We start from the raw sequence: 26,659 nt of genomic DNA, 5'->3' as shown, positions 1-26,659 counted from the left end.
TATTTTTGGGTGCTTACAGTATGCCTTCAAAAGAGAGGAGATCAAAGCAGAGAGAGAGAAAGACCTCAAGGAGGCAGCAAAAGGGACTGCAACCCTGCAGAGCTGGATAAGAAGGCCAGTTACAGGTGAAGCATTGTGATAAAGTCAAGCAACCATCCTACATAATTAAATGAATGTGAAGTATGCCTATTTTATCAGAAGCATTTTCTTTAAGGGTGAGTAGGCTACTAACTAATTAAAAACTAATATTTCAATCAATGATAAATGCACAGTATATTGTATCTGTGCTGTGAATAGTATTGTGAATGAGTTAGTATTTTCTGTAGTGGTCACTGGTCTAACCCCAAAAGCTCCAGGTCAGAGAGCATTTGAGAGCCTGGTGATCAAGTAAAATACTTCTTAATAGCTGTAGTGAAATATGGGATGGTATGGCCAGATAACTGATTCACAAAGGCTTTATAACATCCTGTAATTGTTCTTTATACAAGTAATACAAGCACACTAGAGTGTGTAATTTTCTTAGTGCATTTTTAGCAGTGAAAAGTACAGTATACATTTACTTAATACTTAATTCTGATTCTAATAATTCTATTTAAGATGAGGCCCAACCACAAGGCTCCAGACCAGAGAGTGAGGGAGAGCATCACAGAACGCATCAGACAGGTACATAATGAGGGTGGTAAGCTGAGTGTTAGAGGTACTATAAAAGGGCCATGTCAGTAAGAGTGTGATAAGGAGAAAGATCGATGCTGTGGACAATAGTATTCTTAATTTAACATGTAATTAATTGTATTTGATAGATAGGTGAGAACAGGGCAGACTCCGAGAATGAAGAATCAGTATTTGAGGACAAGGATGCAAGAATTGAGAACAAAGAGACAAGACATTTTGTGTTGGGTTTCGGTGTGGGGTGGGGGTGGATTTGCAGGTTGTAGCGTGGGGGGTGCCCTTTTTTCCAGGTTAGAGCAATAGCCCCTCCAAATGTCTGTGCACGTCCCTGCTAGCTAACATGCTAACACCTGTGTGGCTAGCCTAGTAAACACTGACACAGCTTAGCATGTAACTCAGTACACTAGTTAACAAACGAACACATTTGGCTATGCCATGTAACTCATTGTTGGTGTATCGGCAACAAACATACAAACTTGTACATACACACAGCTTAGTAAACAACGCATGTAACTCACTTACCCAAAAACAAAGCAGAAGGTGTATTGACAGACCACAGTCCCGTGAATAGTATGTTGATCGACAAAACTTTCTCTGTGGATAGTCCTTGATGGCAATAGTCTTGTCAACAAACAGACACACGCACGTGGCTATTCATGAGGATGTGGGTCGGGAGTACCGAGAGGGAAAAAAAATGGAATACAAATTCTACCCCCACCCAAGTTTGCTAACAAACTGTAGGTATTTAGTGAATGTAAAACTGTTGGTTATGATATTGAGTGGGTTGTTCATCGCTTACATTTTCGTCACATGCAAAGAACCGGAAAACACATTTTTGGTTTCACAATTCCCAACCTTTTTACCAAGCCGTGACACAAATTCTTGAAACGTACCATTCTTAAGGAGAAATTGAAGAGCTTCTGTGCATCCGGCCTGGGCTGCCACAAAGAGTGGTGTGATACCATAGATATTGGTTGGGCTTAGCTTGGCCCCAGCCTTCACCAGCATCTCACAGATCTCCAGTTGATTGCGACACACAGCCTCATGGAGGCACGTCCAGCCTCGGATGCAGTGTTTGTTCACTGTGGCCCCATGATTCAGAAGCATGGCCACAATCTCAGGATTCTCTTTTTCGCAAGCTATGAATATAAGCAGTTTTCATCATTTACAGATTGACAGTGGATTGTCAAAAAACATTTGTGGCTCAAATTTAATTGTAGCATATCGAAATTCAAAATCAACATGTGTTTACAGACTGATCTGAAATGGTGAACAAGCAGGTGTCAACCACTTTGTCATTTCCACACTGCTTTGCATCCCTGTACCCTTAAATGTTGCAACATTGACTAATGACACAAAGTCAATTATCTGTATAATATGTCTTAATAATATTGCATTAAAATGCATTATAATTGAGTTCTAGCTTCATCCTGTGTATGTGAAATTATAATGTAGTGTGTTACCTTTGTAAAGGGCAGTCTCTCTATCGTTGTTGGCCATGTCAGGGTCAGCCCCCTGCTCCAGGAGGGCTGCAGCACAGGCCACGTTTTTACTGGCCACAGCCAGGAGGAGAGCGGTCTCGTCTTTTTTGGTGCGGTTGTTAATCATCCCAGGTTGAGCTTGAAGAGTCAACAGATATAGCTGTAAACAGCAATGATCTGGGTCAAACCAATATGGTATTATTCAGCTACTATCAGACCAAACCCAACATAATAATAGACACAACCCAACACAATAGACCTCTTCTACCAAATTACATTTCAACATATGAATTGCCCTGCGTAAGTAATGGGACAGCGAAATATGTTTTCTTTTTTTTTGACTCTATACTCGAAAGGTTTGGATTTGAAATCAAACAATTACTCTGAGATTAAGGTATAGATTCTCATCTTTTATTTGATGGTATTCCTCCTTATCTATAGGATCTGTCGCGGCTGCCTTCAAGATAGCCAGAGACAAGCCTCTCCTCAAGAAACCAACCCTTGACCCATCCTCTGTCCACAACTATAGACCGGTATCCCTTGTCTCCTTCCCTTCCAAAACCCTTGAACGTGCTGCATCTAAACAACTGACTGATTATCTCCATAAGATGGAACACCTGGAACCCCACCAATCCAGCTTCAAGGCTGGGCACTCCACTGAGACTGCTTTCCTTGATGTCACGGAGGCCCTCCACTCTGCTCATGTGTCCTCCCTTTCCTCTGTTCTCATTCTCCTGGACCTGTCTGCTGCCTTCAACACAGTCAACCACCAGATCCATCTCTCCATCCTCTCAGAACTGGGCATCTCAGGCACCGCACACTCCTGGTTTGCTTTCTCCCTGGCGGGTCGCTCCTACCAGGTGACTTGGAGAGAATCGTTGTCTTCTCCATGAACCCTCACCACTGGGGAACCCCAGGGCTCTGTCCTAGGGCCCCTACTATTCTCCCTCTATACCAAGTCTCTTGGCTCGGTAATCTCCTCACTCTGTTCTCCTACCACAGCTACACAGATGACACTCAACTCTTCCTGTCCTTCCCCCCCTCTGACCTACATGTGGTAACACATGTCTCTGCATGTCTCGCTGACATCTCTACATGGATGTCAACCTTAATCTCAAGCTCAACCGTAACAAGACTGAGCTACTCTTCATCCCTGGGAAAGCCTGCCCTCTCCAAGACTTCACAGTGGAGAACTCTACTGTAACCCCCTCCCAGACAGCCAAGAATCTTGGAGTGATCCTGGACAACCGCCTGTCCTGTGCTAACATCGCAGCGACAGCACGCTCCTGCAGATTCTTCCTCCACAACAGGGCTGTCAAACGTCCGGCCTGCGGGCCGGATCAGGCCTGCGAACAAGTTTAATCCGGCCCATGAGATGATTTTGCAAAGCATAAAAATGAGATGCGAGGGAGATGCAATTTTTCAAAGAAAGAAACTACTGTTCTAAATGTGTCCACTAGATGTTGCACTTCTGTCCAGCAAGCAAGCGGTTTATACCAGGGCTGAGGAAGTAGGCACATGTAGTCGGAGCTAGCTTGTCAACATTACGTGCTTTGGCACCCAGAGTCATTGCCCCAAAATGTCCCTGTCAAATTCTTGGCAACCAATCAAAACTACGTTTTGACGTTGTTGAGAATCACAACACAAACTCGCTAGTCAAGCCAAAATACTGCAACAACGCAATGGATTGGGTGAGTAATCCCCACTGCTACCTAGTTAACTAGAACACTACTTTACATTGTTAGCAGGCTCACAAAACAAGCTGTGTTAGTTGACTAGCGTTTTCAACAACGCAGAATTTTTTCAAATCTTAAGAAAAGTCTGAGCATTACATCAGATCCCGATATGCAGACCAAAGCATTAATTTAGAACGTGTCACAAACACCATTACACATATCTAATCATTATTTTTCTATCAATAAATAGTATATATAATATCTCTTCAGGTTACATCTTAACTGCTCCTCCTGAGACATCTACTACCCCCCAGTACTGTGTCTCCTGAGACTACTACTTTCCCCCAGTACTGTGTCTCCTGAGACTACTGCTTCCCCCTATACTGTATCTCCTAAGATTTCTACCTCCCCCCTTATACTGTTTCTCCAGTGTAAAAAAATAAATAATCTTTCTTTCTTCTATCATGACGACTGTCACTGTCCCCTGGACTGAGCTAGATTACTCTTCCTGCTACGCCTGGTAAATTGATCATTTACTTGCTTAGTCAAATGTATCGATTGTGAGGCGCTTTGGAATAAGGCGTCTGCTAAATGCCCAAAATGTAAATGTAACTACTTTACATTGTTACATTGTTTACATTGTTACATTGCTTTGTTTTTCTGTTTAATAACCCGTTTAATAATTGCAATATTTTGGCTTACACTTTTCCGTCATATGTTTTGGATCATTGTCTTACTGTATGATGAAGGGCCATACAATGAATCTGGAGGCATTTGCTTGTACTTTTGCTGTACACTTCTGAATAAATGCTGCTGTCAGCAGTTACATCATCAATTAAGACAAGTTAGCCAGTTCTAGTGGCAGCTATACTGTATGCCCAAACCATTACACACCCTCTACCATGTTTCACAGATGAGGTGGTATACTGTAAATCTTGAGCAGATGCTTTTTTTCACTAAACATTTCACTTGCAATCACTCAGGTATTCATATTATCTGTCCCACAATACCTTTTTCCATACCTCAGTAGACTTTTTAAGACGTTTTCATAGTTTAGTTTTTGCGGATAACAAGTGGTTTGCACCTTGCAGTGAAGCCTCCATAGTTCGGCTGGTGACGTATTCTGAGGAGAGTACGTAGTCCTCCTGGAGAGTGTCCCTGATCTGTGACACTTTTATTATTATTCAGTCATCCACTGTAGAGGTCTTCCTTGGCCTTCCAGCCCATTTGTGATTGCTGAGCTCACCGGTGCTTTTATTTATTTTTAATGATGTTCCAAACTGTTGATTTTGGAAAACTATTTTGGCTATGTTTCTTATAGTTTTTTTCTGAATTTTCAGCCTAATAATGGCTTCTTTGACTTTCATTGACACCTCTTTGATCCTCATGTTGTGACAGACACCAATAGCAGAGTCCATTTGGAAGAAGCCAAGCCTAGAAGAAATTGCATTAAGACTCAATTCAACCTACTGAGTGATTTATTGATTACATTTTTTATTTTTAGCTAATTTTAAGTGTCATAGCAAAGGTATGAATACTTACATTTGCTGAAATTTCACGTATTCATGTATTTCATGGATTCTTTGTGTGCAATTTAGCAAATATGCATTTGTATTTATGGATTGTAAATTACGTGTAATTTACCTAATATGTGTTTGTATCAAGCTAGCTTTATGTAAGCACTGTTCAACTCGATCATTAAAATGAAATCACCCGAGTAAATGTTCACAACGAGTCAGATGTTCACACTGTGACAGATCATCATCTACACTTGTTGCCTTACTTTCTCTACGCATCAGTAGATGTCCCTACTCTTTCATGCATTAGGTGCAGGGTCGATCCTGCTTGGAGCATGTTTTTGGTGTTTTATAGGTGATTTTCTTTTTAATGATCAAGTTGAACAGTGCTTATGGCTGCCTAATGTTTAATTGGATGAATACTGCAGTGATTCCCTACATTGCATAAAGCTAGCTTGATACTAACATAATAATAAATATAAATAAGTAATAATTTAATTACTTTAATATTAATTATTTTTAATTAAGTTAATATTAAATTAAATTTATTTATAAAATAAATAAGTGTAATCTATAACACAATGACTTCGTTTCTTGTTGTTTGATGGGGATTCATTATCTTTGATGGGGATTTTCTGTGCTTAGTGATTTCCGGTGTAGCAACTTTCAAATACTCATGTCGTCTTCAATTTGTTTCCGATTTCAATGTATGATGCATCATTTGAAAGCTTACAATCTGTAGTTTAAGCACATGTAAAAGACTGAAAAATGATTTAGCCTACAGGTAGCCCTTTTCATTGGGCTGTGTCACATATTAGCTACATATTAACTACACCTAATTTACAATCCATAAATACAAATGCATATTAGCTAAATTGCACCCAAAATAATGCATTAAATACGCATGCACTCATAATTCAGATTATTACGTAATATCAAAACCCATAAACGACCCATAAACGCCACCCAAGCATCTGATCACCCAAGTCGGATTTGACTAACCAGAAACGCCTGTCAAGCCAATTGTCCCATTACTTTTGGTGTCCTGAAATAGGGGGACTAAATGGTGAATCCAATATGCACACAAATACTCTCAAATAAAAGCAGAGAATTTCTACTTTTGGAGTATAGAGCCAAAAGAAGAAAATAATCTTTACTGTCCCATTACTTCCGCAGGGCACTGTCAACTCTTCATCTAAACTGGTGCTGATTTGGTTTTGCATGCTGCAGTGCCACCAAGTGGCATAACTGAACCACAATAGTTCATTTTACAACTGTAATCCTTGTCCACATTCCTGTACACTGGCCCAGCATTTGTTTTGGTATAAAGTTGAGAGATGTGACCACTCTCAAATGTATATGACACTGGCTACAAGGACTAACAGTCCTTGATATTAAAGTACTACTACTTATAGTTTTAAACACATTTGAAAACTATACATAGTTTTTTTGCAAATACATTCTTAATTTATATTTCGGGTTATAATTAATTAACACTAAGCTCAGTTGCACTGAGCATTCATTCGCCATAGTCCTCCAGACTCAATGGGTATACTGTATATCATGAATGTAAATTACCATCAAACAGATACAGAAATATCAGATTCAACATTTACTTGGTATTACTGTAACTAGGATATAATGTGCTGACAACTGATACTTTATTCATACCAATGCACCATTGGATGCTTGATACCAAATAGTACTTAATATAATGTACACATTTGGAATTGGAATTGCACATACCACCAAGAAGAACCCTGACACACTGGTCTTCGCCGTAATACGCAGCCTCATGAAGTGGGATCCAGCCGAGTTTGTTGGGCAGCAGTAAGTTCGTTCCTCGAAGTTTAGCAATTTCTTGAACAGTCTTCACATCACCGGTCGAGATGGCTTTCACAATGGGATCCAATTCCCTAATAAGCAAACATACACAAGCATGGCTCCTTCAAACCTGGTAGAGGTCAACCAGATGACTCTTCAACCCTGTTAACAGTGAGATGTCAGAAAATGTGTTTAACAGTAACAAAAGTAATTAACATGAATCAACTCTGTTACCAGTGTAAGTTTCTAAAAAGGATAATACAATTGGACAATAATCTATGACCTTTTCATAAACTCACAGCCACAGCAAACAAATAAAAACCTGTCTGGCATGCCCGAACCTGGCCCAATTCTCAGTTGTCAGAATGTCAGGTCTGAACCGACCCAGGCCTCTCCCATCCTTAATTAATTGTGTGGAGGCTGTTGCTTAGGAGTTAGAACCGGCGTCTAACGATTGCAAGCTTGACGGTTCGGTGGTCGACCCCCCGGCTGGCCATGTGTCGAGGTGTCCTCGGGCAAGACACTAAACCCCAAATTGCTCCCAATGAGTGGCCGTGTGTGAATGTGTGTGTGAATGAGAGGCCATTGTAAAGTGCTTTGGAATAAGGCTCTTTATAAGTGCAGTCCATTTACCTTTTACCAAATGAAATAGATTTGTATTGGTTAGGGTTGATAGTGTTGGAAAAGGCTCCTTCACAGCAAATGTGTAACATGTCAGGATGACAACGATACATGTACATATTTCAAAATATTATTATGAATTATGATATAATATACACCCTTCTACAGAAAATGTTTGTGTGTCTGTTATGAATATGTGTGCACCTAAGATACCCGTTGTAATGGACAGCACTCACTCCTCTGGCTCCATCGAGTAATGAAGGCTGCCATCGACACGATATGCCACCATGCGTTTTCCATTGCCCGTGACAAAGTGACTCACATCAATGCCGTCACATTTTCCCCTGCTGAAGCAAAAGTGAGATATACTCAGTCGACAGACACATACTGTATTATAGTACCTACATTCATAAGATATAATGAATAGAAGTTCAACATCGAAGACACAATGTACCAGGGTCTGGTGAAAAAGTCCTCAAGTAAGGCAAGGTAAATTATAAAAGAATGTCAGATTATGAAAGTGCAGAAACTTTCAAATTATCATATGATCAATGGTCATACTTTGAAATCAGAACATTTCAGGTAAAAGGAACATCACTATGAACATCTAACTCCATGTTAAGCACATTACAAAATGCTGATAGAACATCAACATGCTAAAAACACATAACTACACATAATTAGATGATCACACAGGCCTTGCTTTTGAACACGTACTAAAACACAAGTTTGTTTACAAGCCATGTATCACTTACCCAGTAGCCTACAGCAGACGATACAGTGAATCCAATTCACAAATGATAAGTATTTAGTGATCCTAAAACTGTTTGTTATTTGTTATTATGTTCTTCTCATGGGTGGCATGTGAACCTCTAAGGCAGTGCTGTTTGGATCCGTTCCCAGTTGGTTGGTTTATAGCCAGTGTCACTGAGAGCACTTGGGACAGGTGTTCTGCACATGGCTCACTGTGTACATTCCAGTCAAACAGTTTGTGAGGCAAGTGTTGTATGTCAGCAACTTATACTTGGGGCATCCCCACAAGTATAGCACTAGGCTCGTAAATACACATTAGCTAAGCAGACGAAAACACTGAACAGGTCAACAAATTAGTTTTTTCGTATGAGAAAGTCATCATACTTAGTAGTCATCAACTCTCATACATGATTCTGCAAGTCTGCTATCCACATAATGAAACAGTATGAGATTGTGCAAAGAACAAGGGTTACAATTGGGTTCAAATTCAAATGATAGCATACACATTTTGCAACCCTAAGCTTATGGCAATGCTTTGAGATCTGTACTGTTTTACTGTTACACTCTATAATAATATAATATACAGTTAGGTCCATATATATTTGGACACAGACAGAATTTTGGTTATGTTTACATCTTCAAGTTACAGTTATATAATGAATATGGGCTTAACGTGCAGACTCTCAGCTTTAGGGTAAGGGTAGTCACATCCAAATTGAAGGAAGGGTTTAGGAATTACAGCTCTTTAATATGTAGCTCCCTCTTATTCAAGGGACCAAAAGTAATTGGACAATTGACTCAAAAGCTGTTTCATGGGCCAGTGTGGGTTATTCCTTCATTATTTCTTCATCAATTAAGCAGGTAAAAGTTCTGAGTTGATTCCAAGTGTGGCATTTGCATTTGGAAGCTGGTGCTGTATACGCACAACATGCAGTCAACGGAGCCCTCAATGCAAGTGAAACAGGCCATCCTTAGGCTGCCAAAACATCCAAAATCTATCAGCGAGATAGCGGGAACATTAGTAGGGGCTAAATTAACTGTTTGGTACATTCTGAGAAAAAAAGAACGCACTGGTGAGCTTGGCACCACAAAAAGGTCATCCATGGAAGACAAGAGTGGTGGATAATCACAGGATCCTTTACATGGTAAAGAAAAACCCCTTCACAACATCCAGCCAAGTGAAGAACAGTCTCCAGGAGGTAGGCATATCATGATTCAGGTGTACCATAAAGGGAAGACTTCACATGAACAAATACAGAGGGTTCACCACAAGGTGCAAGCCATTCATAAGCCTCAAGAATAGAAAGGCCAGATTAGACTTTGCCAAAAAAACATCTAAAAAAGCCAGCCCTGTTGTGGAAGAGCATTCTTTGGACAGATGAAACTAAGATCAACCTGCATCAGAATGATGGGAAGAAAATTGTATGGAGTAGGCTTGGAACGGCTCATGATCCGACGCATACCACATCATCTGTAAAACACGGTGGAGGCAGTGTGATGTCATGGGCATGCATGGCTTCCAATGGCACTGGGTCACTAGTGTTTATTGATGATGTGACAGAAGACAGAAGCAGTCGGATGAATTCTGAAGTGTTTAGGGATATTCTGTCTGCTCAGATTCAGACACATTCAGCAAAGTTGATTGGATGGCACTTCACAATACAGATGGACAATGACCCAAAACATACTGCATAAGCAACCCAGGTGTTTTTTAATGCAAAGAAATTGAATATTCTGCAATGGCCGAGTCAATCACTTGATCTTAACCCGATCGAGCATGCCTTTCACTTGCTGAAGACAAAACTAAAGGCAGAAAGACCCACAAACAAACAACAACTGAAGACAGCTGCAGTAAAGGCCTGGCAAAGCATCACAATGGAGGAAACCCAGCATCTGGTGATGTTCATGGGTTCCAGACTTCAGGCAGTCATTGCCTGCAAAGGATTCTCGACAAAGTATTAAAAATGACAATTTATTTATGATTATGTTAATTTGTCCAATTACTTTTGAGCTCCTGAAAATAGGGGACTGTGTATAAAAATGGTTGCAATTCCTAAACGTTTCATACAATATTTTTGTTCAACCCCTTGAATTAAAGCTGAAAGTCTGCACTTCAATTACATCTCGATTGTTTTATTTAAAATCCATTGTGGTGGCGTACAGAGCCAAAATTATGGAAATTGTGTCACTGTCCAAATATTTACGGACCTAACTGTATAATAGCAAATAGCATTTGCCAAACAACTGCCCTCAAACAATTAGTTTAATGGTAAAATCGTAGTAAGGTTGAAAAGCAGCACAATGATGATCTGCACTGCTTGTTGTTTACAAACACACCACCTCTTCTGGATTGCGGACCAGAAAAGAAGATTCATACTGCACACATGTAACTTTGTGTCTTTGATGTATACACTGTCTGCAATTACTGACTGTAGCCGTACGCTGTTACTGCTGATAAAGACAGCACAGTTCTAGAATTGTATTACTAGTAAATAAGAACGGAGTAGTAGAAAGTGTAATTTAGTATAATAAAAAAAAAGCTAACAATGACACATACGTTTCAGGTGTGTTGGTTGGAGGGTTATGTGAGTTATGGCTGGGCGGCCTCACAGGTGGGTTGGCTGGAGGGTTATGTGAGTTATGGCTGGCCGGCCTCACAGGTGGATTTGGCCTGTCCTGGACATTGGGGGTATTTTCATATGGAGATGCAGAATTGTGGGATTCACTGAGGCTGCGCTCGATAGCCAGCTGCAACAGCTCATCATCTGATAGGTTGCTGTAGAGACTGTAGTCATCAAACCCCAGGGTGGGGCCAGTTGCAGCAGGCAGGGACACACTGGCTGCTGCCATCTTGGATCTGGAGAGAGGAGGAAAGCATGGATGTCAGTTTTTTCCTTCTTCATGATTCATAACCTATTACAAAGCACCTATAATAATTATTAATATTAATGCTGACAAGTATGCTGACAAGATGACAGTGCACTCACATTGTGAAGTGGAATTATTTAGGCCTACTGACTGTGTGACATTATCCAATATTATAAAATGTTTCATAAAGAAATTGGGTGTTTTTACTGTGGCTTAAATTGCACTAATTCATAATAGTAGCCTAGAGGTTAGAAAGCAGGTAGCCTAGAGGTTAGAAAGGCTAGCCAGCAATCGGTAGGTCGCTGGTTCAATCCCCACCCCAGGAGGGAGCCGGAGGTGAGCTGGTAACTGACAGGGCCTGACTCTGTGACCAGAGCTGCGTTCTCCCTGGAAAAGTGCATGTGTGTGTGTTGTCTCGGGGGAGGGTGCAAACATGATCATTTTTGCACACGTCTCAATCCTGCGTCCTGTATTGCCAACACACCTGGGGCCTCATTCATAAAGAAGTACTTGAACGTCATCTTTGACTTTCACGTAAGCACAGTTTTCTAAACGGACGTAAGCATTATTTATAAAACGGGCTGAGATGGTTTAAAGTTGCGTACGTGCTTCCTTCTATAAATACCAACACAGGTAAAAATGAACGCAGGTGAATGAGGTTTGTATTAACACCCTGTGATAGAGGCTGAATTATAGCGGCTGAATTAAGACAAGTGCTATAATATAGGGTAGGCGTTCGTCTGGAAGTGGGAGAGGGCAGAGAAGGGTGGCTTCTCTGTAAGTTGCATTTGTAACGTTTGATCATGATAACTAACCAGGCACACAGGCACATGCTTATACTCTACTCAAGTTGTAAAAGAAAATCAGGGGAGGTGGTGGATTTTATAAGAGGACAATTTTAGCATCCCCTCTCCAGTGACTTCAGTGTCAGTAACTGTCATTGCATGTGTGCGTGCCCCCTCGCACCTTGAAATAGCAGTAATACCACGTTCATTGATAAAATGACATTAAGTATGGAAAGAGGGGGGTGATTTTGACTGTTTTTATTTCAGGGGGGATGCCATCCCCCCTCAACTCGAGTGCTGCTTATACTGTAATAATATAATGGTCTTATTCTTATCAGGTGGTCTTATTCTTATATGGCTGCTCACTCCCTGACACCGGAGAAAATCCAGTATAATTTAGAGCTTGGCCGGGCAAGGTCCGTTGTGGAACGCACTAGGCATGTTGAAGGGGAGATAGACAGCTCCGGAGGGATATAAAGGAAGACTGAAATACAATCAGAAACATCAGTTCCTTTTAAATCTTGAATTAAACTCATTTTCTCGGCTGATAACAACATCGTTAATTTTATTACGAGCCACTTGCATGAATTACACTAGGCAGTGCGGCTCACATGCCTGTAATAACTCCGCATAACCAGTAGGTAATGTGCGTAAGCAAGTTGAATACTCGACGTCGAGCTACGATCGTTTCCACGATCAAATTGACTCACGTTGAAATTGTATAAATCACTACGTTGACGTGGTTTTCTACGTACGACACGGGTAAGATCAACATTTGATCTAAGCACCCGTTATGAATGAGGCCCCTGACCATCACCCAAAAATACCTGATGTTAACCAGCTATGCCACTGAATAGCTAGCAATTTGATGGCTTGGGTGGGGGTATTTCACTTTGAGGAGTGAGTTTACCACTTTAACTCGGTTACACCCACCCTCAAGATCCAGGTCAACAGACACTAATGTAACAGGTTTCATGTTGCTGCAAACAGTATTGCTTCCTCCTGGATTGCTCCTCACTTCCTTGTGGACTAGTGTAAGGACAATAACAGAAACCCAGTATTTTATGTACCGGTAATTGTAATGTCCCCATTGAGTCATTTTGAAGGTTGGGCTTTCACTGGTACATCAACTCTCAAATCTCATTCTCAGTTGCATTTTTTTTTAAAAGGAGGAGGAAAATCTAAGTGTAATCAGCCACTGCAGCCCCTCTTTAAATATGCTGATGATTCTGTGGTGATCAGTCTGCCCCAGATGAATCTTCAATTAATCAAAACACAGGGGTGTACTGGATGACATCCAGGCATGGTCCTCCTCAATATCAGTTAGACCAAGGACATAATAACTGATTTCCAGAAAGACCAGCTCAGACCATCATGGATGTTGACATGGTCAGTTCCTACAGATACCTGGGTCAGGGGAGAAGAACTCTCACCATCTCGGGTGTACTCTGAGCTCCAACAATTACCTTGGGTGCTCCAGTACAGAGTACCCAGGCTTAGGACTGCTAGAGCTCAAGGCTTATTCAGTACAGAGTACCCAGGCTAAAGACTGCTAGAGCTCAAGGCTTATTCAGCACCAAGGCCATGGCAGCTGTTAATGCTAAAGTGTGTTAACCTTGCTGCCTTGTTTCTCACTGATGTTTAACCTTCGTGAGGTGTTTATTAATGCCTGTGTGGTGTTATTTTAAAAATGTTGACATTTTTGAGTTAGTAATTCATAAAATACAAAGGTTCCATCTCACAAAACATAATGGAATGTAAAGACTTTGACGCTCAATATCTCTGAACTACCCTAAACGGAGATAGAACCTTATAATTCTAAGCTCACGCCTTGCTGCCTTGTTTCTCACTGATGTTTAACCTTGCTGCCTTGTTTCTCACTGATGTTTAACCTTGCATTTTGTACTTAGTTATATTTATATGGGTATAATATGTATTTTAATTGTCATTTATGCTGCACAAAAATTGCCCTCAGGGCAATGGTTCTTAACCGGTGCGATGCGCCGTGAAGCAAGCTCAGGTTGCAGCGAAAATATAATGAAAATCTATATTTTAAAATGTGAATGATAGAAACTTCACTAATACACATTAACTTGACCAATATTAATCAAACATAATGTATAACTTGCAAAAAGTAGTCACTTCTTATTTATTATTTTTATTGCAGTGCACCAAACATCTGGCAAGAACTTGATGGAAACCACCAAGCTAGCCAAGCATAATCTATGCAATAGTTGCAGGCCTTATCAAAATGGATACATTTCTTGAAAGACCAAGGCAACCAACCAATGTGGAGAAATTAGCTAAAACGATTAACAAACAGTACCACAAGAACTATCTGGCCCATGGATTTACGTGGATTTTGGTTGCCCACAACCTGAGTTTCCATCTACTGGGAGAAGCTGTCCAATGCAGACATGGCCCATTAAATCATTGGAAAATGTGCCACAGTCAAGTCTACTCACACATATCGCACTGTCTGCAATGCACAGTATATAAATAGAATTCTGCACACCAAAAAGGGATCACATGGCAGAGCACTCTCGATTGTGTCTGATGTATATGTGCATGTGTATTTAAAGGGATAGTGACTCCAGTCTATGGACAAGGAGAAAGCACAATCTATTCTGTGCGTTTGTTTACCTAGCCATTTTCACCAACCACTAACATTAGAAATAATAATTTTTAAAATTTAAATATCATGCTTGAAAATTATGTAAATCAAGTCCTTAGTTAGAAAATGCTCATATTAGGGTAGCAGCGATGTAAACAAATCCAACATTTGGATTGAACTCTGACCTTGTCCATAGACTAATTTTCTTACAAGGTAAGAAAACACATATGCAATGCTGTAATTGGAAGAACTGTCTGTGCTTTAATGTAGTCACTGATCTAAATGATCTCCAAAGTGGTAGGCAGAAGCTGCAACAGCAAAATATTTGCATGTCATGCAAATGAGCTGAAATGTTGAAGGCTTTATTTAGGTTAATGGTTAATGGTGGGATTATGATGGGATGCTGTGTATTGTTGGATATACAGTATAATGAAACAACATCTCAACAAAAGTGCCAAAAGTGGTTTCTGAAATTAATAATAAAGTAGTTTCTGAAATGCTACATCATGTGTAATGTCATTTCCAGTGTTGGGGAAGGTACTCTGAAAATGTATTTAACTAGATTACCAATTACTTTACAAGGAGAGAAGTTTAACTACACTAAAGCTACTCATAGTTTGTCAAACTAAAGATACTTTGAAAAAGCAGTTCACTACATCAAAACTACCTTATCCAAAACACAACAGTCATGCATTCAATGTTGCCAGAAGATATCATACATAAAATCATGTCTGACCTTTCTCTTAAGCTCTTGCTGCTTTCCTATGGCACAAGTTCTCCTCTGTTTACCCTCCCCTCTGAGTCTTCTCTGTTTTCCGTCAGCTGAGGTTATAGTTTCTGGGCTCCCGATCCACTGTTTATGATATATTTCTGGAGGCTTCACATGATGCAAAGGGTGGTCCAACTTTTGCCTCACCCCCCCTCCTCCTGAGCTCAGATTGCACTTGACCGGTCAGGAGAAACCAATACGCTAATACCAATCAAGCATGGGTGGGGATGTAATACTTTTAAGCACTATTTCTCCACAATCCCTGCAAATTTGTCAAGGCCATTAGGCTGTTAGTTAGTTAGTCCTCTTCACCCCGCCATTAGGCTGTAGTACAGTGAAAATGTAATGTGTCGCTCCTTTAAGGCTATGTGAAAAAGTAGGAGCTGAACTGGACAGCTTTGTTATTGTTGTTACTTTGGGTGTTACTAAGTTTTGTACATTAGGTTCCATGGTGTCTGTCCACTTTTATTGTGTAGAGTTGTGGTTTACTTCTTATCTAGGTCAAGATGTCCCGTATCAGTCACAATTCAGTCACGGTGACTAAGCCAAAAATAGTGTGAATGCCTGCTCCTTATTTTTAGACAAACAAATGCTTGGAAAAAGGGTCACATTTATTCACAAGGTTACCTTCTTCTTTTGTGTTGGCAGGTCCATCTGCACATGTTAATTTCTGTCTGAACCTGTTTACTTACTATACTTGTCTTGTAGGAAGGCACGGTCACTGATACCTCATGGCCTGGATTCCAGAATACCAACAGTTACAATTGTCAGTGAGTCTTTTAATATCCTGTGGAGAGTAGATCTTATGGTTAGTCCAAACCTTCCCCACCAATAGTTTATTGTGAACCTGTGCAAGGAACGAAAGGTCATTGCGTAAATACCAAATAAAGCCCAGTGTTGACAGAAATTATAGTTTATAGTTTATTGTTTGCCATTTCAGAGGGTAAATGTACTGTGATAAAACGTCCACCTAGTTTGATCCTTTCTCTGTAGTGTAGCGTGCTATTATTATTGGCCGCAAATATGCATTTTGGAACAACAAACATGGAACAATAGGATAGGCTGAAAATGTTTGTGAGTTTGGGTTGATGAGAACAACGAGAAGAACAAAATTAATGTCAAGTGAGAATGAATCAAATGACGCTTGAATAACGTTGTAAACATATACAACTATCACAAGCAAAGACATCATAGAGAAATGTTACATTTTACCCTCATGGTAGAGGGTTGACAGAGAGAGAGAGAGAGAGAGGTAGAATCATTTGGGAAGGGGAACTCAAGAAGCGGGGCAGATTTGGTGTCTCCCCCTTCACTCTGCTGTATCTCTCTCTCCTCCTCTCTCCTCTCACAGTCATTGTAATTAAAAAGATTACCCCCCCCATCAACATGTGGAAAAAGTCCCCAAAAATAGGGCAATGTAATTTTCCAGTTGTTTACAGATTATGAAAGTGCAGATTGTAAGCTCTATGGTTGTCATACATTGAAATTGAAAATAGTTGAAGATATGCTTATGATATTTGAATGTTGGTATGAATGAATGAATGAATGGTCTTTATTGTCATTGCTATAGTACAGGTACCAAACAACAAAATTTGGGAGGGGTGGCTCCCCTGGTGTTAGGAAAGAAAAAAAAAAAGAAAAAAAAAGAAGAAGGGAAAGGAGCTGGTTTACATAAATAAAGGCACTGTACACTATCCACTATACGAAACTGTACAGATAAAACGACTAGGGTTGTCATATTGCACATAGTGTTATTGCACATTCATTTAAAGTGACGCAGTTTGCAGGCTTGAAATGTACACATTTGTGCCTCAGCACTACACCTGATTTTTCAATCCAGCAGCTGCCATCAATCCGTCCAGACTGTCCAGGGCCCAGAACCTAGGTCTTTGCTGTGTTCAGGGCCTGGATGGCCCTGGGGTAGAAGCTGAGCTTCAGTCTGTTTGTCCTTGCGGCCATGGTCCTGTACCGCCTTTTCGAGGGCAGCCGGGCAAAGTGTTCGTACCCAGGGTGGGATGGGTCTCTGGAGATCTTGGAGGCCTTCCTGAGGCAGCGTGTGTTGTACAGCTCTTCCAGAGAGGGGAGGGGGGCGGCGGTGATCTTCTGGGCTGTTCTCACGACTCTCTGTAGCAGTAGGTGAGGATGCTCTCCACTGCGCAGCGGTAGAAGGCCACCAGTATCTCCTGCTTGTTGTGGTCCTTCCTGAGGACTCTCAGGAAGAAGAGCCGCTGTTGTGCCTTCTTGATGATGGCTGCTGTGTCGTTCTTCCAGGACAGGTCATCCTGTATGTGCACCCCCAGGATTCGGAGGGTTGAGATTCTCTCCACGCTCTCTCCGTCGATGAGCAGGGGCTGGACCTCAGATTTTTTCCTCCTGAAGTCCACGATGATTTCCTGGGTCTTTGACTGGTTCAGCAGCAGGTTGTTAACCTTGCACAGCTTGCTCAGCTGCTCTACCTCATCCCTGTACGCCGCCTCGTCCCCCCCCCGAGATGCAGCCCACCACGGTGGTGTCGTCTGCAAACTTTACGATGGAGTTGCTGGGGTGGACGGGGGTGAAGTCGTAGTCTCCGCATATCCTCACACTGCGGTCTTTCTTGGGAACCACGACAATAGGGGCAGCCCAGTCGCTCCTATCCACTTTTGAGATGATGCCATTCTTCTCCAGGCGTTCTAGTTCCTTCTCTACAGCTTCCTTTAAAGCATAGGGAACAGGGCGGGGCTTGTGGAACCTAGGATTGGTTCCCTCTTGAACTCTGACCTTCGCTTGGAAACCCTGTACCAGTCAAGTCATGTCAGATTAGTGATATATTCAAGGAGAGGAGGAAAGAAGGATACATTTTAAGTGTGCTTAAACAGGGCCATGTCCACAGTCAGATGGTGAGAAGACAGACAGGAGACTGAGTCTTTTACCAGCCCTGATAGACAGAATGACAGTTTCTGACTGCTGGAACCTGCCAGCATATTGAGCATACAGTACACACAGTCCAAGTAAGGGATCACAACTTATACTATACTCACATTACTGAAGCTATTAGATATTATTTTCATCATCATTAAAAGGATCAGGTAGTTTATCCAATTATTTAATGTGATATTGCGGTAGCAGCGTGTTTCTGAGAAATCATTCTGGACCTTCAGTCATTCAAGGAAGTTCAGTCATTCAGGACGTCCAATCAGAGTGTGAGAGTGAGGTCAGCCCCGCCCACAGTGGATGTTCTCCAGAAATGGGAGCTGTGATTGAAGGCGGTCCACTGTTGTTATGGAGACACCTTTACACATGGAGATGTCAAGCGTCCGCAATCTCTTACAGTGTTGGACGAGTATGGAGAGAGACCTGTGGAGACATCAGTTCATAGCCATCAGCTGTTGATAAGCAAACGACAGGTCAAGCTTACTGAAAACCTTACCCCCGGCTAGGGTGGCAAACAGATCCTCGACGTTTGGCAGTGGGTATTCTTCCTTCTGAATACTCTGGTTTATTGTGACCTTGTAGTCTCCGCATATCCTCACACTGCGGTCTTTCTTGGGAACCACGACAATAGGGGCAGCCCAGTCGCTCCTATCCACTTTTGAGATGATGCCATTCTTCTCCAGGCGTTCTAGTTCCTTCTCTACAGCTTCCTTTAAAGCATAGGGAACAGGGCGGGGCTTGTGGAACCTAGGATTGGTTCCCTCTTGAACTCTGACCTTCGCTTGGAAACCCTGTACCAGTCAAGTCATGTCAGATTAGTGATATATTCAAGGAGAGGAGGAAAGAAGGATACATTTTAAGTGTGCTTAAACAGGGCCATGTCCACAGTCAGATGGTGAGAAGACAGACAGGAGACTGAGTCTTTTACCAGCCCTGATAGACAGAATGACAGTTTCTGACTGCTGGAACCTGCCAGCATATTGAGCATACAGTACACACAGTCCAAGTAAGGGATCACAACTTATACTATACTCACATTACTGAAGCTATTAGATATTATTTTCATCATCATTAAAAGGATCAGGTAGTTTATCCAATTATTTAATGTGATATTGCGGTAGCAGCGTGTTTCTGAGAAATCATTCTGGACCTTCAGTCATTCAAGGAAGTTCAGTCATTCAGGACGTCCAATCAGAGTGTGAGAGTGAGGTCAGCCCCGCCCACAGTGGATGTTCTCCAGAAATCGGAGCTGTGATTGAAGGCGGTCCACTGTTGTTATGGAGACACCTTTACACATGGAGATGTCAAGCGTCCGCAATCTCTTAGTGTTGGACGAGTATTGTGACGCCTGAGTGGTGTCACCTGGGTTTGGGGAGCTGGGGATATATATATGAGAGGATGGTCCTCAGCTCTCTCTCTCTTCCTTATGATTTGGGTTCCGTTTGTAAGGTCTCTGGGTACCTGGTTTTTGGGGCCTTTTAGTTTTACACTACATACGTTCATACACCTTACACATACAACATCCATTATACAACCATTCACTCATGGCATACACTACTGATTCTTATCCATAATCATATACATGTTATTTAGTTTATTTTGGTTCATTTAAGTAAATAAAACTTTAATTGTACCATTTAAACGCATGTGTGGACTCCCTTATTTGTTACTACCTTCGGGTGTGTAACAAATTGGGGGCTCGTCATTTTGTGTTGGACCTTTTTATGGTTTGCTTGGTTTGTTGATTGATTCTTACTGGCAATTTTGGTTTGGGTTACTGTGAGAGCTGTTTGGCTCTCTTTGGTTGTGGTTTGCTGTTTGGTTAATTGATTGGTTAATTAGTAGGTTAATTGGTTGCCAGTGTTGGGAGTTTCACATGTGTTCATTTGTTCTCCTCTGTTTGTTTTGTTGGAGTTTGGTTATGGAAGAGTAGATTGTTTGTCCCCAGATTTCCTTTAGGTTTGAGGTTGTTGGACTGCGATCAGGCACGCGGGAAGGTATTTTGACTGGGGGTGCTGAGGTGCTGTCTATATACGCTACAGGGCAAAAATTTACCAGGGAAAAAATTATAACGATTTTTCTCTCCCTCCCTCCCTCTCGCTGCTTGCTCGTTCGCTCACACGCACACAGTGGCATAACGACGGGCCCCAATGCACGGGCAATAATAGTTAAGCACGCACACACCCACACACTACAAAGACGTAACGTTAATGTAACAGGTTCGGGCACAGAGGGAGACAGACAATAGGCTTTGGCAGTTTAAGAACGGGTTTTATTTGGGAGCAGCTGGTCTGGAGTTCGGTCTGGCTGAGCCTTGCTCAGGCGAGAACGTCCCCGCTCGCTTCCAGCCCGACCCTTCCGGTTGCGGCTCTCCTGTAGCGCTCTGGACGTCTCTCTGCACCCGACACTCCGCTGCTTCTCCCCGCTTCCTCCGTTCACTGGTTACTCCGTTCTCTGGTTACTCCGTCCTACTCTGCCTCCCGGGGGAGAACAAAGCCACACATCAGCCGATGCCAATTGGACCCTCATCCCTTCACCAACTGTCCTATAGCTCCCTCTGCTCTGCAGGTCGGAACGCGTCATGTTCCCCACAGTTAAATAGTTTACCAACAATGTGTTGGAATTTACAGTAATTTCCACTCAGCTCACAGTGTCCACAATGTCCACAAACATGATGTTGACCATTATTACAGACAGATTATGCACGGCGGCACTAGCAATAATAGCCTATCCATAAGAGAATAATAATGACAATACCACAAGCATGATATTAACTATTACACTGCACAGCGGCAATAACCAAAAAGGTATAATATTAATGCATGTCTTACCTATTTGAACACCCCAAAGGTGGACTTCCTTTCGGGTGTGTTGTTGATAAATGTCCTCATCAGTGGCTGGATGTCCATCCGTTCAAGAATGTCACTGTGGACGTGCAGTAACGTCAGGTGTGTGAGTCGTCTCTGTGTCATGTTGTTCCTTAGCCATGTTTTGAGGCGGCGAAGGGTAGAGAAGGACCGCTCAGAAGAAGCCGCGGAAACAGGTAGACATAGACACAGCTCTATAAACTTCTCCACCTCTGTGAGTAGCTCTCTTGTTTGGGGATGCAGTCCTCCGAAGAATCCAGCAACATCTTGAGCTGACTTGAGTCCTTTGGTTTTGGAGAGGTCACCAAGCATTGTGAGCTGCATATGTAGACGACATTTGTCAAGCTGATCGGGGACCTGTGCAGCCGTGATCTCAGTCAACCCTGAGTATACTCCATTTGCGGCATTTATAATGGTTTGCTCTCTCAGGGCAGCAACTTGCAGTCCTTCTTGGTCGAATCGGCGATCCAGCTCGGTTGTCACAAGATCCAAGGCCTCATAGAACTCGCGCCGCCACTGCTGCTCTCCTACATCAGTCACAACGGCCTCGGTCTTCTCTGTATCCCTTAAGCGGGCAGGGGTTCTGCTGGTTCGTGGAGGAAGGGGCATTTGCAGTTTGTTTTTTTCTGCACAAGCGGTCACTTTGGAAGTGATCTCCTGGACAAATCCATCTTCTCTCAGTGCATGGATGCGCTGTCGTAACGCACTCACACACTCCAATGCCCCACTCGCACTTGCCTTCTCACTTTGGAGACTTCTGGCTACGGCCTCGCACGGTCCAAAAAGAGCCTCACAGCTCAAAAGTCCAAAGTATGTTCTGGCTTTTGTGGCTTGTTTGTATAGACCTGATATTTTTGCACGAGTATCTCCCCTGACTGTCTTATCTTGCTCTAACGTCTTCAGTGTCTCCAAAACGGCTGTATATGAGGAGACAACCCGTAAAATAGCCTTTGTGCGTACGGCCCATCGAGTCGGGCATAATGCCAACAAGTTGCAGACCACCTCATCATCACTACCAATTCCAAACATAGACTGGAACAGCGCCTTACGCTTTGACGACTCCCCTATCACCACCGAGACACCCCGTACAAAGTTGAATGTGTCTGCAACAACACGAACTTCCCTCGCCACTTCCTGAAGTACCAGATCTAGTGCATGGTTACTACAGTGCACATATAATGCATTTGGACACTGCTCTTTCAGTTTTGCTTGCACGCCTTGCATGCGCCCCGACATATTAGCAGCGCCATCGAAGCAAAATCCCGTTAGACGCTCCAGTGGCAAATTCAAGCGCACAAAAACATCTTTGATACATGAAAAAAGTGTTTCTCCAGTTGAATCAGGCGCACTGTAAAACCCGAGGAAAACATTCACTGCCTCCAGTTTTGAATCCACATATTGCAGACAAATGGAAAACTGCTCTGAAATACTCACATCAGTGGTCGCATCTGCAGTTAGACCATAGAAGTGACGCTCTCTCGCTTCTGAAATAATTTCTCTTTGAACAGCATGAGCAAATATTTCGAGTATTTCATTTTGAATGGTGTCGGACATCCAGTTGTCTCTTCGCTGTAGCCACTCACGGGATTTTGGCAACGCGTATGTCCGCTCCATCATCAGTTTCCAAAGCACTCCATCTCGATTGTTATTGCCTCTTAACGGAAGCCCTTCGCTGCCTAAGAATCTGATGGATCTGAATATCAGCTCTAATACGTTTCTGGCCGTCTGTTGCTCTTTCTCAACAACGTCCGACAGTAGAGCATTAATGGGAGTGTTGTTAAGCGAAGCAAGCAATCTCACAGATTCTGAATGCATGTCAGACATCTCGTGTTGGCTAAACTTTGTCGTTGCTTTCCGCCAATTACAAAAGCCTCCTACTGTAAATGCACTTGTCTTTCTGTCGTGGTGCCTTAACCCTTTCTCTATAGCTTTACTGCAACAGAAGCAAAGAACAGTGTCTCTTTCAGTGACATAATGCAACCATTTCCACCTGGTAAACCAGCTTTTTTGAAATGACCGCTCGAATGTCTCTGTTCCAATTTTCCTCCCAGGAAAACGTATGTCTGGTCGACACGGCTCGTCAAACGGGGGTGGGGGTGGCGGGACCGCCTGGTCTCCTCCTGGTCTGTGTTGGCTAGGGCTAACGTAAGCCTCAGACCTGCTAGGTCCTGCTGCTACACTGGATGGGGTAGGATGGTGGTCTGTGGGCAAAGTGGAAGAAGGCCCTGCCCCTGCATCAGCATCTTCTTCCAGCTCCACTTCAATAGTTCTGGTTGATTTAGCATTTTTGCTAAAGAACTCAGAGATTCGTTTTTGCGCCATGTTGAACTTGCACCTGCTGATAGCTAACTCGGATGTCAAGTCCCTAGCAGGATATGACCTGGATGACCATGTGATCACTAAAATTAAAACTAACAAACACATTTTTACATTTATTACAAAAAACACATTTATTTGTATTCCCAAAAGCAACAATATTTATTATATTGTTTTAAATTATTATTATTATTATTTATTTTTTTTCAGGCAGGAGGAGCTCCTTCTGCCTGCCGCTAGGGGGTGCTGCAGCACCCTCAGCACCCCCCTTCCCGCGTCCCTGACTGCGATACTGGGTTGGGATAGTCAGTGTACTTGGTAGGAACCGTTAAATCCCCTGTTAGGTATAGATAGGCTTGTTCCCAATAGGGGAATTTGTCTTGGGTGGTTTAGTGTGGCTGCAACCGTGGGTAGAGCATTTGTCTCAGGGGCACGTCCATGGTCCAGGAGGGGGCGCTGTTTTGCAGTGTTCTCTTCTGCCCACTGGGATTTAGTGCATAAATACCTCCCACCAGTAGCGGCACGAAGACTAGGGTTTGAGTTAGTTAGTTAGGTAGTTATTTTTAAGTTAGGGCTGGGGAAGTTCCAGGTAAAGTGGGCTGTCTGTCTTATACTTGGTTATCGCAGTTTGATGGTCTCAGTGTTAGGGTTTGTGATTTAGTTTTTTTTTTCTTTGGTTGCATAGGTTACTATGGCCTCAATTATAGAGGAGTTTGTGAGGTCCCCATCAGTAGAACTATTGGATCGGTGTACTAAGGACCAGTTGTTGTCTATTGCGGAACATTATGAGATTGAAATTCCTAGTAAAAGACTAAAGGAAGATGTCATGGCCAGTTTAAAATCTGGGTTGGTAGTGGGAGGTGTTCTCAAACAAATGGAGGAAGTTCAGTCTGGTGTGTTCACCACGTTAAGGTTTGAACAACAGAAAGAGCTTTTGATTTTGAAGCAAACACAGACGCAGTTACAGTTGGAATCTACGCAGACACAGTTGGAGCTTGAAAAAATCAAACAAAGGACTGAGCTTGCTAAAGTAGATTTAGAACACGAGAAACTACGTATGATCAGCGAGGGTAGGCTGCCCAGGTCATCGGAGGATAGGGTCGACCTGTTGGGGGCAGCTACATGGAGTGATTTAACGAGACGGTTGCGTCTGCTTCCACCATTTAATGAAGATGACCTAGATACATTCTTTTTATTATTCGAGCGTTTGGCGGACGGTAGAAACTGGCCTGATGAGGATCGTGCAATACTGTTACAATGTGTGTTTACCGGTAAAGCCCAGAAAGCATACTCCGCGTTGGGTCCCGCTGATTGTAAATGTTACGAACGTATTAAATCAGCGGTGCTTAGAGCCTATGAGCTGGTACCGGAAGCATATAGACAGCGGTTCCGAACATGGACAAAGGGAGATAAGCAGTCTCACGTGGAGTTTGCACGTGATCTGGTTACCCCGTTTACCCGGTGGTGTTCGGCATCTGGGGTAGAAACTTTTGAGCAACTGTGTGACCTGATGGTATTGGAACAATTTAAGAACTCGTTACCTAATAATGTGGCAACTTATATTACAGAGCAGAAGGCGAAGACGGCGAGTGACGCAGCCGTCCTGGCCGATGAATATGTGTTGATTCGCAAAGGTAATTGTAGTGGGCCAGGTACGGAGAGAGTTCGAAGGGAGAGTTTTTCTCCTCGTCCGAATTTTTACTCTGATGTGAATGTTGACGGCGCACTGTGTCACTATCAGTGATGCCGGTAACGCGATACTAAGTAACGTGTTACTCTAATCTGATTACTTTTCCCAGTAACGAGTATTCTATCGCGATACTATTTCCAAATCAGTAATCGGATTAAAGTTACTTATTCAAGTGACTGTGCGTTACTATTGCGTTACTACCTCATAACTTAGGCTAAATGCAGTATTTCTTTGTAATGTTCGATAGTAAACAAACATTTATTGCTTTTCTCGCGTCTTGGGGAGTGACGTCAGTGATCACGTTTTCAACACGAGGTGCAGCAGAATCGCTCACGTGTATCACCACGCTGATTGCACAGTGTAAACAGAAGCGTATAGCCTGCACAATGGAGCGAGAACAGAGATATGCGTTAATTAGCTGGAAATATAGGGATTATTTTGAGTTTGTGTCAGCAAAGGATGACAAGAACATAAATGTTCGTTGTACACTCTGTGCTGGAAAGAAAATATTGTCCTGTGGTAAAACCACAACATCAAATTTAAAGAAACATTTGGAATCTCAGCACAGCACAGTCAAGCTCGCGGAGAAAGTCCCAGAGACCGCGGCCTCGACTTCTGCGGGAGGTCCCACACTGCTCAAGCAACAAATGCTGGACTTCAGTAGGCCTACAAAATCACAACCTGTAAGTGTGGGAGAGTTGAATAAATTGGTCGGGCGGTATGTTGTAGAGGAAATGCTGCCCATAAACACAGTTGTCTCGCCCTCTTTCCGTGCCATCATTAACAAGATCCCCACTATGCCGAGCTACCTCACAGAACATCTTTTTCTTCGTACTTGGAGAAGGAGTATGCAGAGATGGAAAAACATCTGAAGGCTGCGCTGAACGAGGTCGACTATGTGTCAACTACAGCGGACATTTGGACAGCTAACAATAGGAGCTATATGGGAGTAACGCTCCACTGGATTAGTAGATCCACATTAGACCGCAACAAGGCTGCATTGGCGTGTAGGAGAATCCGCGGTAGACACACGTATGATGTTATTGGTGCAGAAATCGAAAACATTCACTCTTCATATGGACTAATCAACAAAGTAGTAGCAACAGTGACAGATAATGGATCTAACTTTGTCAAGGCATTTCAAGTCTATCAGCCTGCTGTCACAGAGTCCGATGATGAGACGGTGGAGGAGGCCACGGATGATGTCACTTTTTTAGATGTGTCAGAAATCCTATCAGCTGAGGATGATAGTGATGGCCAGCTGATTCTTCCCCCGCACCAAAGGTGTGCTTCACA

At 42.6% G+C, this 26,659-nt stretch overlaps 1 protein-coding gene across 1 annotated transcript in view; it reads right to left on the bottom strand.

Moving 5' to 3' along the window:
- The window catches only part of LOC308151352 (ankyrin repeat and SOCS box protein 2-like), a gene marked incomplete at both ends in the record, with an annotated part of 34,071 nt that extends 22,680 nt beyond the window's left edge, over nucleotides 1-11,391 (bottom strand). The window contains 5 exons of the mRNA XM_080524210.1: nucleotides 1,563-1,808; nucleotides 2,133-2,288; nucleotides 7,090-7,259; nucleotides 8,025-8,132; nucleotides 11,213-11,391. Coding sequence (XP_080380336.1) covers nucleotides 1,563-1,808; nucleotides 2,133-2,288; nucleotides 7,090-7,259; nucleotides 8,025-8,132; nucleotides 11,213-11,391 — 859 coding nt within the window. The remainder of the gene's footprint in view (nucleotides 1-1,562; nucleotides 1,809-2,132; nucleotides 2,289-7,089; nucleotides 7,260-8,024; nucleotides 8,133-11,212) is intronic.
- Nucleotides 11,392-26,659: the final 15,268 nt, after the last annotated feature.

Source organism: Nansenia antarctica (genome assembly GCF_963989245.1).
Source record: "Nansenia antarctica genome assembly, chromosome: 1".
Classification (NCBI taxonomy): Eukaryota; Metazoa; Chordata; class Actinopteri; order Argentiniformes; family Microstomatidae; genus Nansenia; species Nansenia antarctica.
The sequence above is the reverse complement of the archived record's forward strand: the minus strand, read 5'-3'. Positions and strand labels throughout refer to the sequence as shown.